The sequence below is a fragment of the Sciurus carolinensis genome, chromosome 7, assembly GCF_902686445.1.
Source record: "Sciurus carolinensis chromosome 7, mSciCar1.2, whole genome shotgun sequence".
Taxonomy (NCBI): domain Eukaryota; kingdom Metazoa; phylum Chordata; class Mammalia; order Rodentia; family Sciuridae; genus Sciurus; species Sciurus carolinensis.
The window spans coordinates 16424130-16438425 of NC_062219.1; the positions used below are offsets into that span (position 1 = coordinate 16424130).

Genomic DNA, 14296 nt, shown 5'->3' on the forward strand with positions numbered 1-14296 from the left:
TTACACATCAGCCCTCAGTCCCAGGTCTTTGGTTCAAACAGAATTATACCCCTGGCTGTCCTGTTTGTCCAGCCTGCAGACAAAAACTGGAATTTCTTGGCTCTATACCCATAAGACAATTTCTACAATAAGTCTCTTAGTTGTTTCCCTGGAGAACCCTGACCAATATATCTTCATAGACTGAATGTCATTTCATGCTTCCTTCCCATTTTAGAGTAAATAAAAGCAGTAAAACCAGGGATTCTGCTAAATTGTTTATATATGTAGAATTTAGGAATCACTCTTAAACTAACAGGTAGTCTGGATGTCAATCTCAGACATTTTGTTGTCTCAAAGTATGTTCTTGTGCCTAAGGAATGAAATGTTTTCCGGTTTTACCCCAACACAGTTTTTTTGTGTTATTCCTCAACCTCCCCTCACCTTCAATTAGAAGTAAGTTGTATGCATGTGGTTTTGTGTGGATACAGTGGAGAGCAAATTGGAAAATAGTTCCATTTATCCTGTTCCTTGCCCCAGTAGAAATAAAACAAATCTTTAAGTTCAAAGAAGAAGAAGAAGAAGAAGAAAAAGAAGTTTTTGCTGTTGCACAGAAGAACACTCTCTACTTTAAAAAGTCATTTTATTCATTCCACAATAGAATTAATATCCAAAATACATGAAGAATTTCTACCCAAGTCAGTTCTTCTGAGATACGGAGAAATGTTGTGATCAATTCACAGCATATAACACTGCAACAAGATTCAACATATCTGAAAAAATCAAGAACACAGATGAAAAGCATAATGGGCCATTATTACAACCACCAAATCGAAAACTTCTTGAACATACCTGTAGCACGTGGAGAATAGGAAAATGACTAACAGAGTTATCATACATGTTGGTTGAATCCTTTGATATGTAATTTGATAATAACCAGTTGGTTAACAGTGTGCTCCTCAAACTTCACAACAAACCCAGCTTTACTTCTGGGCTTCCAAACATGTTCCATATAGCATTTAGATATATGATGGTTTATTGCAGGGTAGTACCATAAGCCAGAAAGAGTTCCGATTATTTCATTTTTCCTAGTGTGCAGTGACCCTGGTGATAGGCCTTAAGTCTATTCTGGGGAAAGTTGAAAGAATCATTAAAAGTATAAATATTGAATTAGTGTTCCAAGATCTTACTCATCACGGCACACCTCCTCTGCACTCAAAGGATCTGGGTGTGTAATCTGGCTTAAGTCTTGGAAGTGATGGAGGATATATAACTGTTTTTCTTGTTCCAGTTGGACCTTCTCCCTTGGACTTAAACTACGATGCTCATTCAGATCAAGAGAGGATTTAGTAACCCTTCCATGTATTTCTCTTCCAGAATCACCATGAACCTACGTCCTAGGGCTGCAGGAGTCAGACTGCTCATTTGCTGCTCTGACTCTCCTTCCCATTACCATGGCCTCCTTTGCTCTGCAGGTTGAGTGCCATCAAATTACTCCCATTGAGTTTTGGTTCCCAATTCAGTGAGTGCAGTTCCCTCTTTGAGGTCTGGTCTCAGGATTAGAGTGACCACAGAGCTCTTCAAGGATGCCAGGGGTTGTCTTGTAAGCTATTTTGCACAGAGGTGGTGACATGATAAGAAGCAGTGGGGATTCTCAGGGTGCCACTGCCACCACCAACCAGTGGAGGTCCATTGCCAGGGTGCTGGCAGCCATCTCCATCTTGGGACACTGGCCAGGGCCTGGGGGTCCAGGGTTCCTGCAGTTTTGCCACCACCAACAACTCAGGGTGCAAAAACTCTGGGGACACTGGCCAGAGCCTGGAGGTCCAGTGTCAAGGTACCTGCAGGTTTGGCTGCACCTGAGATTCTCCTGCTGGGAGTGCTGTTGGCCGACATCTTGCTGCTTCTTTGTACAGTCAATCCTTTGTGTGAGTGCATCTAGGGTGGTCTCTCTGCAAGTTGGAATGGCATTGAGATCCTGGGACTGCAATGTGACCTATCTGAAGATCCTTCAGATAGTGACTGAATTTGAGTGGACTTGAGTCTTGGTCAGGTGATCCTGTGAAAAGTCAGACACTGGGGACATTATGCCAAGGGCAAGCACAGATTGGAGAGGATGGAGAGAGCCAGGCTACCCAGCTCCACCATTCCTGAAGTGCATGGAGACAGACTGGGCAGTCTTCATCTGGTGGGAAGGTTGGAAGAAGGCATGAGGGCCTCTTGCTCTCAACTCACCCAGTCAGCCAGTTCGGCACCCGTCTGACTGGAGCTACCATCAAACTTCAGACAACTCCACCATCACAACTCTAAATGAGCTCAAGTCCTGCCCATTTGGGAGCCATTCTAACATGGAGTTAGGTGGGAGGCAGTCTCATCACACGTAAGGCAGAATTCTTGACAAATATCAAACACAACTTTACAACTAAAACACAAATCAAACACAGGCTATGGAAGCTTTTAGCTTTCTTTTTGTGGAAAACGTGGCAAAATGCTTCCATGTTTTACAATGTCACCTTTGAACAGACCAAACTCTCCTTATTATCTTCCAAAAATGCATTTAAATTCCAATTCCAGAGTGGAGAGTAACCCAGAATTGTAAATATAACTTATTGACAACAGGTTACTTGATTTAGCTATCAAACATCAAATGACGTGAATAAAAACCAACCACATTTGTTATTTTGGTACAAATCCAAGATTTTCCTACACATAATTTTAGTTTAGAGAACACCAACTTGGCAAAGCTCTACACTTAACTAAGTTTAATTTTTTTTTTGTTCAATTTAGAATTGAAAGTGTGTGGTAACAATAATCAAAGTTCTACATGGATTAACAACAATCAAAGACAGCCTTACATCTCTTATACATTTAGGAAACAGGGTTATGTCGGGGTTTCCGGGACCCCCAGCCTTGAGCACGGTCAAGATGGCGCCTGACGCTGAGCCAAAAGCGGCCAGCTATGCAGTAAACAACCAGCGAGTTCCAATGATTGGCTAGTTAACGATGTGATTAGAGCATGCCCCCCTCGTGTACCTATTCTATACCTGCAGCTGTCCGCGCGTTTACCTCGTGTGCTCTCCCCTGATTGGTTGAGGTGTATATAAGCTTGATGGGCGGGGGAGTAGAGGAGAAACTGGGAGTAAGGCAGAAGAAGAAGCTGGGAATGCGCGGGAAGCTGGGAGTGCACGGAAGCTGGGAGGAAGGGGAAGCTGAGAGTGCGCGGGAAGCTGGGAGTAGCGGAAGAAGCTGGGAGTAGGAGCAGAAGCTGAGGGAAGAAGCTGAGAAAGGGGGGTAGAAGGGAGGAAGAAGAGTGCGAGCGAGGGCGAGAGCCCAGCGGGAGAAACAAAGCCGCCGGAGCAGGCGAGAGCCGAATGGGAGAAGGGTGAAGTGCAGGAGAGGGAAAGAGAGCGAGAGAAAGGGATAGATAAGAAGGAAAGAAAGGAAGACTGTACGCAATAAACCCCCAAAGCTTCAGACGTTTGTCGTGTCTCCCTCTGCGGGCAGAGGGAACGCGATAGGGTTAGTGATCAAAAATTGACTTAGTCAAAGCAAACATATGTAAGATAGGTCTTCAAATGTCAGTGAAGTCCTTCTATGTCAAATACAATGTATAAAAGAGAGAACTTAATAATTATCTTGCCAGGAAACTTCAATAAACTTTCATTTTACAAACTTTTCCATAACACTAAGACAAGGCTTAGTCAGATACAGTTCTCAGATGCATACTTATACCTAGTCACATATATTTAGGGTATCAAATATATTGTTAGGTTTAGGTAACCGTTGTTCGTTTAACCAGTAACAAAGTAATCATTTGTGACGTAAAGAGGTACAAACCCTAATTCCTTTAAGACTTAGTTTCCCCAAGTAATAAAACCTGATAAATACAAGAAAATTTTGTTGATATGTAACTTACAGTCAATTTAATCACAAACACAAAATTTTTGAGATTTCCCTTCCACAAACCTTCAGCAACTTACTCAGACATTCACACTTCACATCCTTAGTTTTGTCCTCTTTCATCTTGTAATTTTCAACAAGAAGATAACATTACCAGACAAAATATTTTCTCACCTAGAAACATTTCTTTTACCTTCCAATTTTCCATACCAAAATATATTTCCATACCTGTAAGTTTCTTTTATATTTTCTAAGTTTGAAGCCTTTCTTAAATTCATATTCTGAAATAATCCTGATGAATGTTATCTGCACATTTAATTAACACAACTAATCTCATCCCAGGAGAGGATTGGAAAATGGAGTGTATACACAAACTGTGCTTAATCTTTTTTCTCCCAGGTTGCATTCATCAAGTTGGAGCACAGGATATTTTTGAGCCTGACCTGCCTCTGTTATCATTATCACAATGCCATCCCCTTTATGTGAGTTCCCCACTGTCAATTGCACCCAGAGGCTCCTTTGGGCCTTTATCTTATACCAGGCATATTCATACATGATGGAGGAGGCCCTCCCCACCCTTTTCTTTAGGCTTCCTTGAAGATCCTTTTGCAGAGGCTGCCCGCAGAACACAGGTTGGCCTTACTTTCTGTCTTTTTCTTTTCTGGGTACAGTTATTTATTCTGCCAGTCTCCCCAGGCATTTAGCTTGATGGAATACTATTATAGCAAGAATTTCTTTGCCCCAGTGATGAATATCACATGGGCATATTGGGTGTTCTGTCAGATCTTAAAGGGGACAATTTCCTGTCCCTTGGTCATAAACTGACTGTGCTGAGACCTACTACCACATGCTTCGTGGCCAGCAGCCTTTACCCCCTAGGAACAAAAGCAGCTAGAAGGCAGGGCAGAGGCCAGGTTCTCTTTGACCATTTTTCTGCAACCTAGGCAGCTTTTCTGGAACACTACCCCCACCCCAGTTTACTGCTGGTGTCCTAGATCCACAGTGAGAGGTGATCTGTGACTGCCTGGGGTCAGGCTGAGAAGCAGACTGGGAGTGCCAGTCCTGGGTTTAGCAGATTGAAATCTATTTTCACCCTTTCTTCTGGTGCCCTGATATCCTTGCATACCAGTGGCAGGGCCTTCAGCACCTTCAGCTTAGTTCCTGATGGTTTAGACCCCTTACCAGGCAAGTGCATAAGTACCTGGACATACAGAATCTCTTTCACATACTTTACCCCTGACAGACTAACTTCAGTTTCAGAATTGTATAATAATCCAGAAAAACCATTCACAGGTCAGGTTCTGTTACAGTAAATCATCTTTCTCTTATACAGGCTTATATCTATTGGTGGCCCATTCAGACAAGATCTCTCGGCTCAAGAGTCTACTAGTAAGATCAATGCAGCATGGACCATGCCTTAAGAACCAGTAACAAATACAAAAAAACACAAAGAGAGAATCACAGAAACCAGGGCTGAAACACGGGAACCATTAAAACAGACAGTCCTGCACATACGAATTTCTCCACTTACTTTAACTTTGACAGACCAACTCCAACTGGAAGATGTATAATAATCCAGAAAGCTAATCAATAGCCAGATCATTACAGTAAAACACCATCTTAGACAGGCTTATACCCATAAGTGGCCCTTTCTTCAACTCAAGTGTTTTTTTCTGACAGATCAACTCCAACTGCAAGATTATACAAAAAGAAACAGAGAGACAACCATCGAGGAGCCCCCAAACCATGACTGACAAATGGGAACCATTACATTGAGCAGCCAAGACCTTTCCCTAGAGGCTCCCTGTGTATCAATGCTGTACTGACCATGTCTTAAAAGAGGCAGAAACCGATACAATCAAAATAGATAAACAAAGGAAATTCCCAATCCCAAGGCCAACATCCAGATGAGAACCTAGGACAGATGAGAAAGGAGTAAGCCCCTAGGTTCCTGAGCCCTGCTTAACCATGACCCCTACACCAGTTGGGGCACACATGTCCCATAATGAGGGATGAGATGTTCTCATGAAGAGGAACCCGATGTGTGGAATAAAGGGTCTCATTGTGCACACCAGGGGACTTACCAAAAGGTCAGGGTGTCGCAACATCACTGAGTTCAGTCTCCTTTTTCTTAAAGTGGACCAGGATGGTGCCACCTGTGCCATTCAGGCTCAGGGAGAGAAGCAGGAGTTCCCCAAAGAACAGGATCCTCGGCAGGTGCTGGGATGGTGCCTCAGACCCTCCCTTTACTCACAGGAAGAGCTCCTCTGGTCTGACCCAAGGCAAGCTCTCCATCCCCCAACTCTCCTGCCCTTGGTTCTCAGCAAGTCTGCCAGCGTCCTAGCATCCTCAGAATGGAGGGTGGGGTTCCTTGGAGAGCCAGGCCTGTCCAAGAAAGTCGGCATGGGGGCTGCTCTCGGGTCCCTTCTGGGGTGCCAAATTTGTTGTCACTCTCAGTCCTTGTCCCCAATGCCAATCCAATAAGGAGGACATGGTTTTCAGAAAAAGGAAAAAGATGGTTTATTGCTTTGCTAGCAAAGGAGAAACACAAGGGACTCCAGTTCCAGAGGCTGTGATTCTGCCCATCAGCAGAACCAGGGAGCTTCTCTTTATTTATGTGTTTTTATTAAATTTTTTTCTTTTCACAGACTACATTTTTATTTCATAGTTCACAAATGGGGTACAACTTTTCATTTCTATGGTTGTACACAATGTAGATTCACACCATTCATGTAATCACACACATACATAGGGTAATACTGTCTGTTTCATTCTACACACCCACTTTCACCTCATTTTCCTCTACACCATCCAAAGTTCCTTCGCTCTTCTCTTCCCCCACACCAAACCCCCCTCATTATATATTGTCATCCACTTATCAGAGAGAACATTCAGCCTTTGATTTTTTGGACTTGGCCTATTCCACTTAGCATGATATTTTCCAAACTCATCCATTTACCAGCAAATGCCATAATTTTATTCTTCTTTATGACTGAGTAATATTCCATTGTGTACATATACCACCGTTTCTTTATCCATTCATCAACTGAAGGGCATCTCAATTGGTTCCACAATCTAACTATTGTGAATTGAGCAGCTATGACCATTGATGTGCCTGCATCATTGTAGTATGCTGATTTAAAGACCTTTGGGTATAAACTGAGGAGCAGGATAGCTGGGTCAAATGGTGTCCATTCCAAGTTTTCTGAGGAATCTCCTTACTGCTTTCGAGGGTGGCTTCACCAATTTGCAACTCCACCAGCAATGTACGAGTGTGCCTTTTCCCCCATATCCACACCAACACTTATTATTGCTTGTGTTCTTGATAATAGCCATTCTAATTAGAGTTAGATGAAATCTTAGGGTGGTTTTAATTTGCATGTCTCTAAGTACTAGGGATGATGAGCACTTTTTCATCTGGTCACCTGTATATTTTCTTCTGTGAAGTGTAAGACTACATCCCCCATGTTCTCTGTTGGAGTTGTAATACACTTTTTAATTTGGGAGATAGTCATTTCTGAGATCTTCTGGTACCATCCCCAGAGTCTGGGTTGCTTCCTTCCTAAGGTGGGTGTGTACTCACGGAGAGGTAACTGCCTAGGATGGGAAAGAAAGGTAATCCTGTTTCCCCTGAGATTAGGGAGAGAGAGAGAGAGATTAGGAAGTAGCAGGGAGAGAGGAAGAGAAGGAATCATGTCCATTTTAAAAACAAGTTGCAGTGGCTGAGCAGCAAGGGCTCTATTCAGAGCATAAAGTGGACCATTGTTTAGTTGGATTAGGGACCACTCCTATTATGTTCTCGCTGAGAAGTGGTCTGCATTAGGCCCATGTCCTGAGACTTTCTGTGAGGCTGAATTTTAAAGCGATGGAGTTCTTAATCTGGCAGAAGAAATGTCTGGCAGCAGAGCATTCAGGCAGTGGCATAAATATGGCTGGTGGCTTTTATCCAAATTTATTGTAATATTTGGGAGCAGAAAGCAGAGCAGAAAGATTTTAAAACTCAGGACTAAAGAAGTTGCCCTTGTTAGACACATTACCACACTAAAGAAATGCTGAAGACTTGGTCCAGAGACAATGAGAAAGCTGACTTGAAGGCATCTCAGGAGCTGGCAAGACACACCCATCTCAGGCTCAAAGGAGTGAAAGTGAAAATTCCCTTGAGAAGAGACCAGTGGGGATCCTTGCACCAGGTGGTTAGGAAGATTTTCAACGTGCTCAGTCAGCCAGGCACTCCGAAGCTGCTGCCCCAGGGTCCCTGGAAGCTCAGCTACTGCTCAAGATGGTAGCAGACCTTGGCATCAACCATGAGGTGCTGGTTCTGCAGGAATGCAGGATGCTGGAGGTCAGGGGTCCTAGAGGTTTCCACCAAGACTTCCGAGGAAGTTCTGGGAAGCCAGGCAAGGTGCAGCAGGGTAGAAGTCCCTGCGGGCACCCCCTGAGGAGTCAGGATGTGGAGATGTGAGGAGGAAGCCCAAGCTGCAGTGGAGACCCTTGAGATTGAGAAATGCCAGTAACAGGTGTCATCTTCCTAGAAAAGCAGCAAGAATTGAGCTGAGAAAGCCAACAGAAAGGCCACTTGGGCTGCAACCAACAAGGCCATAGGGGTAGAGCTACACCAGCTCTTTAGAGGGGACATCATACCATGTGCCCCAGGTGCCAGACACAGAACTAACGGACCTGTTTGACCAGCTGGATTTCAGTCTCGCTGTAACAGTGGCCACTTGATGCTTTGACTACATCCCTTTTTGCTCTCAAACTTACATGGTTTTATCTTTCCCTTTTTTTGTTTTTTGGTTTTTGGTTTTTGGTATCGGGGATTGAACTCAAGGGCACTCAAAACACTGAGCCACATCCACTGCCCAATTTTTTATTTTATTTTGAGGCAGAGTCTCAATGAGTTGTTCAGTGCTTCGCTTTTGCTGCGGCTGGCTTTGAACTCATGATCCTCTTACCTCAGCCTCTTGAGCCCCTGGGACTACAGGTGTGTGTCACCATGCCAGGCTGGTTTTTTTCTTTTTCACAACATTTTCCATGACCTTCTCCTTGATCTTCTTATCCCTAAGTTTCTTCTCCCTGTTCATCTTTTCCCTGATCTCTCCCCCGTAGTCTAATTTTGTCTGAATCACCTCTTTAAAAGCTCCCTTTTTCTATTGATGGGCAGAATCACAACCTTCAGGTCAGGAGTCCCCTGTGTTTTTTCTTTGCTAGCAAGGCAATAAACTTTCTTTTTCCTTTTACTGAAATCCGTGTCCTTGTTACTGAGTTGGCATCAGAGACAAAAAACGAGTTTTCAGCAATATAACTTTGGTCCCATCCCGTCTTTCTGTTCCCCTATTTTTATCAATTGTAATGTTTACTCAGTACTGTTCAGTAGTAAATATTTGTCAATTGCTTTTAAATGTATAGGACCTCAGTATGCAAGATTGCCTTGAACTTCAGAGAAGACTTTGGACTTTAACTCTGAGCTGTGATGGCAAAAGCAGATCTGGATGTGAAATGAAATTACAAAATCATTATCGCAAGAAACCAATGCCTAGTGAAGGGGTCAATTCCCCTTCCTTCTCTCAGCCTTTCTCCAGGAAGCCTAGTTAACCATGAGTCCCTAGCTTTTGTGTTGTAAATAACTGCCCTAGGAGTCAGACTACTTGCTCTTGGAATGTAACAGATGCCTGCGAAAAGGGCCATTTCTTCTTATTTGTTCTGTGAGCATGCTTTATGTTAGAGACCCTGCCACCTAGGTCTTCAGCCACCTAGATTAGGAACTTTTTTTTTTTTTTTTTTTTTTTGTAATTCTGCAGGGATTGAACCCAGGACATTCTGCATGCAAGGCAAGCACTCCACCAGTGAGCTATCTCCCTGGCTCTGTACAGGAACTTTTTTAAAAGGAGGAAAAACCCCAGTGATACAATGGGTCTAAGATGTTATCAAATAACCTACAAATATTGCAGGAAAATAGATCAGGACTCAAAATTGGGGTTTGTTTTCCTCTGGGCCCGCTGGCCTAGAATAAAGTTTGGCCTTATCCCCCCTTCCAAGTGCTACTTGCTGCTTCTCAACCAGTCTGCTCCTGCAACAGAGGAGTCTCAGAGCTGTTGAGATTATGGGAACTCTGGGAATGGACTACATGTGTTTTGCATTGTTAGATAACTGTGAGCTCTTGGGGGTCAGGGGCAGAAAGTTACGGTTTGCACGTGAGGTGTCCCCCAAATGCTCACATGTGAGACAATGCAAAAAAGTTCAGAGAGGGTAATGATTCCGCTGTGAGAGGCTTAACCCAATCAGTGAATTAATACCCCCATGGGACTAACTGAGTGCTCACTGGAGGAGGTGGAGGCTGGGGCGTGGCCTTGGGGTATATATTTGTATCTGGTGAGTTGAGTCTCTCTCTGCTTCCTGATTATCATGTGGCCACTTCCCTCTGCCACTTCTTCCATGAGTTCAGCCTCAACTCAAGCCTTGAGGAATGGAGCCGGCCTTCTGTGGACTAAGAGCTCTGAAACCGTGAGCCCTCAAATAAACTTTGCCTCCTCTACACTTGTTCTGGTTGGGCCTTTTTGTCACAGCAGCGAGAAAGTTGACTAAAACAATTCACAAATGGATTAATCCATTAAAGAGGTCAGAGTCCTCATGAGTCAATCACCACCCAAAGGCCCTACTTCTGAACTCCGATGCTTTGGGCACCAGGCCTTCAACACATGACCTTTTGAGGGACACTTAAGATCCAAGCCAGAGCAGACAACCTTAACTACTTAACATTTAGATGCAGGAACCACTGCTGTGCTTTTACAAAAGATCTCTGCCATGTGCCCAGATGTCCCTCGGGAGTCCATTACCATCCACCAGCACCTTCACCACCTTCACCACTCAGGTACATACAGTGAACAGCCTCCTAGGGCATTGCACCCATTTGTTTCAGGTCCAGAGCAGAGAGGAGGAGGGACTGGAAATTGAACACCTTAGAAAACAGAGTTAGGGATTAGGAGTCGGCAGCGCCCGAGGCCGTCCCCCTCTCCGCCTCCGCGCCTCCTCTCCGCCCCTCTCCCCTAGCCTCCGGCAGCCGGGAGCCGCGCGCGGGCCCGCAGAGACCACGTCCTGACTGAGGCGGGAGGGCTGAGGCGGCAGCAGCGGGGCGGGGGGCGGCGCCGAGGGAGGTGGAGAGGGGCGGAGCTCGCCTCGTCGCCGCGGGCAGTGCGGGAGTCGCCGTCGCAGCCGGGCGCCTAGCGTCGGACGGGGAGGAGGAGTGGGAGCTGGAGGAGGAGCCGCCGCCGCCGCCAGCTTCCTGCTTGACATAACTCACTTCAAGAAGTGCAGAATGTCAGAACGTGGAATTAAGTGGGCTTGTGAATATTGTGCGTATGAAAACTGGCCATCTGCAATCAAATGCACTATGTGTCGTGCCCAAAGACCTAGTGGAACAATTATTACAGAAGATCCGTTTAAAAATGGTTCAAGTGATGTCGGTAGAGATTGGGATCCTTCCAGCACCGAAGGAGGAAGTAGTCCTTTGATATGTCCAGACTCTAGCGCAAGACCAAGGGTCAAGTCTTCATACAGCATGGAAAATGCAAATAAATGGACATACCACATGTGCACATACTTGAACTGGTCAAGAGCAATCAGATGTACCCAGTGCTTATCCCAGCGTAGGACCAGGAGTCCCACAGAATCTCCTCAATCCTCAGGATCTGGCTCAAGACCAGTTGCTTTTTCTGTTGATCCTTGTGAGGAGTACAATGATAGAAATAAATTGAACACAAGGACCCAGCATTGGACTTGTTCTATTTGCACATATGAAAACTGGACCAAGGCTAAAAAAATGTGTTGTTTGTGATCATCCCAGACCTAATAATATTGAAGCAATAGAGTTGGCAGAGACTGAAGAGGCTTCCTCAATAATAAATGAACAAGATAGAGCACGGTGGAGGGGAAGCTGCAGTAGTGGTAATAGCCAAAGAAGATCACCTCCTACTACAAAACGAGACTCAGAAGTCAAAATGGATTTTCAATGGACTGAATTGGCTGGTGCTGTTGGCAGCAAGGAGGAACTTGAAGTGGACTTCAAAAAACTAAAGCAAATTAAAAACCGGATGAAAAAGACTGACTGGCTATTCCTCAATGCTTGTGTGGGGTTCCTGAAATTGTGCCTGCTGACTCCAGGTCCACCCTGACCCCACAGCATAAACCATGCTGTGATGTCACAGCTACCATAGAACTCCAGGGTAGTGTTGAGCTGGCCCATGTGGGCTCAGGAGTTGTAGAAGGGGATTTAGCTGCCATAGAAGCATACAAGTCGTCAGGAGGAGACATAGCACGCCAGCTTACTGCAGATGAAGTTCGCTTGCTGAATCGTCCTTCTGCCTTTGATGTTGGCTATACCCTGGTACATTTAGCCATACGTTTTCAGAGGCAGGATATGCTAGCAATATTGCTTACAGAGGTGTCTCAACAAGCAGCAAAGTGTATTCCAGCAATGGTGTGTCCTGAACTGACAGAACAAATCCGGAGGGAAGTAGGGGCCTCTCTTCATCAGAGAAAGGGGGATTTTGCTTGCTATTTTCTAACTGACCTTGTAACATTTACACTGCCAGCAGATATTGAAGACCTACCCCCAACAGTCCAAGAAAAATTATTTGATGAGGTGCTTGACAGAGATGTTCAAAAAGAATTGGAAGAAGAATTCCCAATTATAAACTGGTCCTTGGAGTTGGTTACACGTTTGGATAGTCGACTGTATACACTTTGGAACCGAACTGCAGGAGACTGCTTACTTGACTCAGTACTACAAGCTACCTGGGGCATTTATGACAAGGACTCGGTGCTTTGGAAGGCCCTGCATGACAGCCTGCATGACTGTTCACACTGGTTTTACACATGCTGGAAAGATTGGGAATCCTGGTATTCTCAGAGCTTTGGTTTGCATTTTTCCTTAAGAGAAGAACAGTGGCAAGAAGACTGGGCATTTATCCTCTCTCTTGCTAGTCAGCCTGGAGCAAGTTTGGAACAGACCCACATTTTTGTCCTTGCACATATTCTTAGATGACCAATTATAGTGCATGGAGTAAAGTATTATAAGAGTTTCCGGGGAGAAACTTTAGGATATACTCGGTTTCAAGGAGTTTATCTGCCTTTGTTGTGGGAACAGAGTTTTTGTTGGAAAAGTCCGATTGCTCTGGGGTATACAAGGGGCCACTTCTCTGCTTTGGTTGCCATGGAAAACGATGGCTATGGCAACCGAGGTGCTGGTGCTAACTTGAACACCGATGATGATGTCACCATCACATTTTTGCCTCTGGTTGACAGTGAAAGGAAGCTACTCCATGTGCATTTTCTTTCTGCACAGGAGCTAGGTAATGAGGAACAGCAGGAGAAACTGCTCAGGGAGTGGCGGACTGCTGTGTGACTGAAGGGGGAGTTCTGGTTGCTATGCAGAAAAGCTCTCCTCGGCAGAATCACCCCCTGGTCACACAGATGGTAGAAAAATGGCTTGACCGCTATCGGCAGATCCGGCCTTGTACATCCCTATCTGATGGAGAGGAAGATGAAGATGATGAAGATGAATGAAAAAACATTACAGAGCAGAAGACCAAGACATCAGAATCTGTGATGACCCCCAAGTTAGCTTGGTGCTCCAAGCAGAATGTATAGCATGGAGTGAACCAAATCTGGCAGGATCGACTCACAAGTATTTTTCTGATCCATACCCAGTGGAGATAATGATGCATCTGCTGCATGAGGAGACAGAGAACTGGTTGAACTAGTTTGTAAAAAAAAAAAAAAAAAAAAAAAAAAAAAAAAAACCTAATTTTATTAAGACAGAACTTTTTTCTTTCCAATTGTAAATCTATCTATAAATGTAATGCATGTGGTTGTGTAAGAAATTGTGTAATAGGAAAAGTTGTACCAGCATCTTCATATTATTGAGAAAATTTTTTCCAGCATGGGCACTTACAAAAAGCACATGGCAGACCACTCTTATTCCTTTGATATTCTCATTAGAACCTGACATTCTACTTTCACCTTAAAGATCCATTTTACATTAAGTCTGAGATCTGGAAACTTTGTACAAATTGTCCACAGCAAAACATAAAATAAGCTTATTTTATGATTAATTAAAAAAAAAAAAAGAAAAGAAAACAAAGTTAGGGGGGAAACTGGGCCCCATCTCACTTACTACTGCATGCAGTTGTGGAGATAGGGAGGTGCATGCCTTTGAGTGACCTGGACTGAGGAGGAAGTGCTCTGAGCTGAGGACTGTGATCAGAGGTGCCACTGGGGGCTGGGCACTCCTCCACTGGCAAGGTAGTCAGTGGCACGTACCCTCAGCTTCCTTAGCTGCATTAGAAGCAGCATGAAGGATTCACATCCGATGGCATGAGTCAGGGTTGGTTCTGAGAAGCACTTCAGACCTGTGGTTTCAAAG

General features: G+C 44.5%; 1 protein-coding gene across 1 annotated transcript; it reads left to right on the plus strand.

Moving 5' to 3' along the window:
• The first annotated feature begins 11072 nt into the window (after nt 1–11072).
• LOC124988871 (ubiquitin thioesterase ZRANB1-like) lies at nt 11073–13693 on the plus strand. Its single transcript, XM_047558678.1, is given in 4 exon segments — nt 11073–11686; nt 11688–12004; nt 12127–13259; nt 13262–13693. Coding segments are annotated over 4 exon segments (2124 nt in total). The 5' UTR covers nt 11073–11188; the 3' UTR covers nt 13438–13693.
• Nucleotides 13694–14296: the final 603 nt, after the last annotated feature.